Source organism: Sinocyclocheilus anshuiensis, unplaced genomic scaffold (genome assembly GCF_001515605.1).
Source record: "Sinocyclocheilus anshuiensis isolate Anshui unplaced genomic scaffold, SAMN03320099.WGS_v1.1 scaffold24, whole genome shotgun sequence".
NCBI lineage: Eukaryota > Metazoa > Chordata > Actinopteri > Cypriniformes > Cyprinidae > Sinocyclocheilus > Sinocyclocheilus anshuiensis.
The window spans coordinates 730,874-737,069 of NW_015557090.1; the positions used below are offsets into that span (position 1 = coordinate 730,874).

The 6,196-nt window shown below is 36.0% G+C and overlaps 2 protein-coding genes across 2 annotated transcripts in view; both read left to right on the forward strand.

Annotated features, from left to right (window-relative positions):
* The window catches only part of LOC107677095 (coiled-coil-helix-coiled-coil-helix domain-containing protein 2-like), a 6,804-nt gene extending 5,247 nt beyond the window's left edge, over nt 1–1,557 (forward strand). Inside the window, exons 3-4 of the mRNA XM_016471891.1 lie at nt 255–405; nt 1,231–1,557. Of these exons, the coding sequence (XP_016327377.1) occupies nt 255–405; nt 1,231–1,241 (162 nt within the window). The 3' untranslated portion in view covers nt 1,242–1,557. The remainder of the gene's footprint in view (nt 1–254; nt 406–1,230) is intronic.
* A 294-nt stretch (nt 1,558–1,851) lies between these two features.
* Nucleotides 1,852–6,196, forward strand: part of phkg1a (phosphorylase kinase, gamma 1a (muscle)) — a 13,127-nt gene continuing 8,782 nt past the window's right edge. The window contains exons 1-2 of the mRNA XM_016471890.1: nt 1,852–2,017; nt 2,800–2,896. Coding sequence (XP_016327376.1) covers nt 2,814–2,896 — 83 coding nt within the window. The 5' untranslated portion in view covers nt 1,852–2,017; nt 2,800–2,813. The remainder of the gene's footprint in view (nt 2,018–2,799; nt 2,897–6,196) is intronic.

Below are 6,196 nucleotides of genomic sequence, written 5' to 3' on the forward strand. Positions count from 1 at the left end.
TATGTTACAGACTTTTCATTAAGACCCTAAAGAATCATATCAACTTGTGGAAAATGGGCATCCGATGACCCCTTTAAATCCTTGTGTAGAAATGTTTTCTGACAAACATCATGTACATCCATGTATTAGTAATTATGTAAATCTTTTATATCTGGCTGCTCTTGCTAAATGATTTTAGGATTTCTTCTTTAAAATAACAATATAATGACTTCAACCGAATCTTGAAAGCTTCTTTATCCTAAACGGTCCCACAGGAGCCCTACCAGGGTCAGCCCATGTACCAGCAGCAGCAGAATCCCTGTGCTTATGAGCTGAAGCAGTTCATTGAATGCGCTCAGACGCAGAGCGACCTCAAACTCTGCGAGGGCTTCAGCGAAGTGCTTAAACAATGCAAATTCTCCAGTGGTATGTACACAGAAGTAGTTAGTGGCACCAGTTTGCAAAGTTGTAGAATTAAATGCTTTTAAACGTTTATTTAAAGCTTTGAGTGAAATGCAGTAAAGCATACGTTTTAAAATATGGTGAAAGGAGTGAAATCTGCACCTATATGTCTAATGTAAACCAGTATTTTAATCAATTATATTTGGATAATTGAATGTTAATTATTTGATTTATTTGCTGCCAGACTGATGTGATAGTAAGGCACTTATTGTTAGAAAACAACTGAACGTTTATTATTACCGAATGTATTGAACAATGCTTGCGTGTTTCTAGCTTGATCGGAGTAAAGCATTAAATGGCGTCGTCTGGTGGGTCATTAAAGAATAGCAGCCAAATACAGAATTACTTTGCTGTGCACTCAACAGGAATCAGCCGTTTTCAGAATTACCTTTTCATAAATGATGCGTCATTCACGTTAATAACATATTAGTTGTTCTGATCACATGCATTGGCATCTTGATGATTACAACAATTTATTTACAGTTTTTATCTACAAAAATGGACAGTTTTTGACTCGTGTTAACTGCTGATCAATAGCTGAACAAATGGTTAATACCAGTAGTTTAACATGAACCATTATATTTATGCAAAGTTATTCCCTTGTTGCAATATATGGTGTATGCAACATACAGTTTTATAGATTATGTAATGCCTACATCAGTTTGCTCCAGCAACATTCTTTTGCTGTTTTTCCCCCTTATGGTTTTTCATTGTAGTATATTGGTTGTATTGTTCTAAAGTTATTTATTTATCTATTTATTAATTAAGTTATTGATTTTCCTCCCACAGGACTGTCATGAGGTTTGGATTGGAAACACGACTATTCCATAGCCATTCACCGTCTGCTTGCTTCTGGATAAAAAAAAGTTTCCTCCTAAAATGCATCTCAATCAGAAATTGGGGCCTACGTGAAAAATAAAATCAGCGACTTGGACGAAATGCTGTGCAACATATGTGATGCATAGTATTTATATATTTGGTGTAGATAACTGCAGCTTTCTGATTCGGTGTTTATTTTGTTTGTTTTTTTGCTTGAGTTACTGTAGAAGAGATCACAATGTGTATTTCTCTGCAGGATAATTTAAATGTTTTACTCAAATTATGTGATCTTGAATTGCAAATAAAAGAATCGGAAACATTCAAATGCTCCTTGCTGTCGTTTTTCCCCAAACTGTCCATTCAAATATGTAGCAGGACCAGATATCAAATCCCCCATAAATGATCTTACATTTAAATAAAAGAATCAGTTGTAGATGTGTTTTTATTTATTTATTTTACATTATGATTAACTGATACGGAAATGTCTGTGTGAACCGGTTTTCTTATTATTAGCGTGCATAACCGTCAGTGATAATACGATATGGGACTGTCCTGTCTTTAATAAGGCTTTTTTATTTTTGGATCTTGACATTCACATTTGCCCTTTCGGCGCTGTGTTGTTGACGGCAGCAGCAGACCCGTGGTATCTCTCCCGGTGTATTAACGAGGGAAGTCTGGAACATGGACTGACTGCCGACTGCACGAGCCGAAGGACAGCAGCACTGTTGAACCGCGGGATTAATACCAATTCTAGCAGGTATGCCGAATTTAGACGCCGTGAATTGCTGCTTGTAATCCGCTTGTATGGAAACAGATTCCCGTCACGCAGGTCGCCGCCGCCGCCGTCCATGATGCTGCGCCTCCGGTTGATGCGGAGCTGCTGCCGCTGCCGTATAGAAACATCGCGACTAACGTTACATTACCGAATACGAGGGTGTTTTACCTGCACAGCTCGTTATAAATCTAGTTTTAATGTCAGAACGCTACAAATAATAACTAACAGAAATAAAGCAGCAGACACATAAAACACGCTCATATTTCTGACCCATATTAATTGAAGCCGGATAATAAAATCACTCTGGTATTTACATGGTACTCTTAAGAATACCAAGGCATATGTCAGAAATGGTATTGCATGGTATTACTACGGCAAATGAATTACTCCATTACATACGTGTGCATGGTAGTACCATGTAAATTCCATGGTATTTGAATGTGGTGATTATTTAGTAGCCTTGTATATTTCAATGTACCCTGTTATTACCATAATTTACATACTTCTTATGTAAAGGTTTTGAGGTGTGTGTGTATATATATATATATATACAGTGGTGTGAAAAAGTGTTGGCCCCCTTCTTATATTATATTATATATTATGAGTGTATTTTATTAGTTTATAACTTATACTATTATGTTATTAAATGTTTTGATTATTTGGTTACTTTATAATAAACTTATAAAGATTTATCCTAAGCATAACAAATGTAAACATGTATGTCTGATGTCCAGTAGGTTTGCAATAACCCAGTTTTCTTACAGGTGAGTTTATAATAATGACCAAAGAAGATGAAATTCCTGACTGGGCTGGATCACAGGACTTCTATGAGAAGTATGATCCAAAGGAGATCCTTGGAAGGTATTGTCATATTGTACAGATATATTAGTGAAGACCAAAAAATATTCAGGTCATATTTCAGGCCAATTTAAGAAACAAAAACAAAACAAAAAATTTCACATGATAGTAATTACTTTTTTTGTTGCTTACATTCATTTCCAAATATTTTGTTTTATTTTGGCCAAGATGGATATTTTAACGCTTTTGTTGGATTATTAATAATCAATAGTAATAATCTCAGTAATTGTCAGTAATTTAATGAACACCAAATACAACTAGAGGAGAATGAAATTCACAGTGCACCATAATGAACACCATATTGGTTCGAAGTTTTGTCTTAGTGCCTAAGTTTTGAAACTAAGTCAGGTTTGGTTGCCAAGTCACCAAACTATGTGGACTGGTTTTGGTTTACTTCAGTTGAGTTTAACCAAACTGTGTAGCCTGTACCTTTTTTAATGCGTATTTATAATGTTTATGATTTATTAAATAAATAGCCTTTATTGTTATCGAATATTTCATTTTAACATCACACTGTAAATAGGTTGCTGTAAATTTGACAGTAACTTACTGGCAGCTGGATGCCAGTAATTTACTGTAAAAATGTTTACAGTATTAGTACTGTAATTGCATTTACAGTACAATAATGTCTTTACTGTATTTTATTTACAGTATTATTACCGTATTTTCATTTACAGTATCAGTACTGTAATTGCATTTACAGTACAATAATGTCTTTACTGTATTTTATTTACAGTATTATTACCGTATTTTCATTTACAGTATCAGTACTGTAATCGCATTTACAGTACAATAATGTCTTTACTGTATTTTATTTACAGTATTATTACCGTATTTTCATTTACAGTATCAGTACTGTAATTGCATTTACAGTACAATAATGTCTTTTCAGTACTGTAGTTTATTTTCATTTAGTTTTAAAAAAATTTTACCTGTAAAAAACAATCCAATTGTGGTACTGCTCTGTAAACCATGATTTTTACCATAATCCTTCAGAAATTTCTCTAATATGCTGATAAACATTTTTTATATTATTATCAATATTTAAAAGTTGAGTAAATTTTTTTCAGGATTCTTTGATGAATAGAAAGATCTCAGACATTACAAGCAATAAGAAATGAAAATCAGTTTCCTTCAGAAATACAGTGATGTAAAAACACCCGCACCGGGTTTCGATTTTGAAACGTGCAGTGCTCATGTTTATTCAACATGTGCTAGCATGTTCCTCTCAAAGTCAACCTGTTCTGTGAGTTTGTGGAGATCAGCAGCTAGAGGATAATTTGGCTAATTTAGTGACATTAAAGTTAGTTAAGCTGATGGAAGCTCGCCTGTTGTTAGCAGCGCTACGAGGCAGTCACAAGACTCCAATACACCTCCGATGCAGACGACATGACCACAACAGAGTAGAGAATATAACTTACTATGCATCTCTTTGTTCAACTAAGTTAGTTAACTTCGGCTAAATTACATTATTAACTTACCAGTTGATGTTATCATCGATACTATGGCATTCACAAGAAGAGGATCCAAAATACGCCTCCGACGCTGCAGACTACATCCAGACTAGAAATCTGAAAATAATAAACTAGAAAATACTGTTTAAAATCTCCACTGAAACAGTGGTTTGCCTAACGCACTTTACCTCAGTATTTCACGTTAATTCGCTGTTAAGGTTAAATAACGACTCCCAGAGGAGCTAACTTGCATTAAAGGGCAGCAGAACTTACAAACGTGTTTCTCGGTTTAACTAAGGTTTATTTCGTCTAATATAGGTGACCTTAACTTACTCACCAGTCGATGTTTTCAGCCTTTTGGCGGCATTCCGGCCGTCAGTCAGAAAAAAAGGCTCCACCTCCCGACATGAAAAATGACACGATGAATAATGTTAGTTTGCTGTTAACAAGTGAAAACATCTTAAAATATCGCAGTTTTGCATAAAACAGAAATAATATACTAACCTTTCGTCGAGTTAACGGTGCATTTCTCTTTTGTCCTTTTACAGCCACTTCCACCAAACAGTCAAAAAATAACTCCCTTGCCATTGGTCAGTTTTTCGCGGGCAAGTTAACTACTGTAAATTGATTTACAGTAGTGAGGAAATACAGTAGTGACCGTATATTTTCCCATAATCCTTTGCGGTTTACAGTAAAATACTGGATACATATTTTACAGTATCTTACTGTACATATTACGGTATAATACTGTTCAAATTACAAAAATCAGTTACAGTGCACTTATTATGATATGTGTCTGTGTCTGTAGTCACAAACTCCTAATTCAGCAACCCTGACACTATTTCATTGCCTACTTGTCTTTTATTAATGTAAAAAGCACTGTTAAGATGATGAAGTAGCAGTATAATATCATAGCCTCATGTAGTTACCTTGATAACATTTTGTCCTGAGGGTCTTAAAGGTGCAATAGGTGATCGTCTTCAGAAACATTTTTTGTTATGCTGGTTGAAAGTCTCTTCACATCCCGATAGCAATCATTAAGTTAAGTGGTCTAAATGTATTTATCTGTATTTATATATTCTGTGGAAGGCGTAGGACCAAGAAATGTTCGTCCAATCAAAACGCTCGGTCCGAGCGTTCCAATTGGGTTTCCTACCTGCCTGTCAACGTATGTATTAGCATACCTCTGTGCACCCGGTTCGCGCAGACAGGATACGTCATCAGTGTGGAGACAGAGCCAGAATGGCAGACAAACATCAACAACCCGATCTTCCTTCCTGGTATTGTAGTACTTTTAAAGTTTTATTACCGGTGAATGACACATGATGTAGCCCAGCGGTTCTCAATTCCAGTCCTCGCGCCCCCCGCTGTGCATATTGTGCATGTCTCGCTTAGTTAACACACCCGATTCAGATAACCAGCTCGTTAAAGAAGTGTGTTCCGATCGATATGACCCCTACACAGTGTTCATTGCTCCCTACACCCTGAGCGGGGGAAATCCGTTGAAGTTTACTTCACTTCGGAACATGGGCTGGAATTGGGAACCGCTGATGTAGCCTATTGTAGTAACGTTGTCTCTGGTATTCTGGTCTGTGAGCGTATATGGGTTCAGGGGGCGTGGCTTTGGACGGCGATTGCAGGGAGGGTGGGACGTTCGCTTTCAGTGCTATCAGGCTAAAGTTAGCATTTTCCAAGATCTCCTACTGCACCTTTAAGCCAGAATTGTAATTTTACTATGGTAAAATAAATGTTCATTGATATCTTCAAAAGATTTTTTAATTTTGGCACACTTTTTTTTCTATATAATGTTGATATGGTAACTAATAAATACTGTAAATTTTGCCATGCT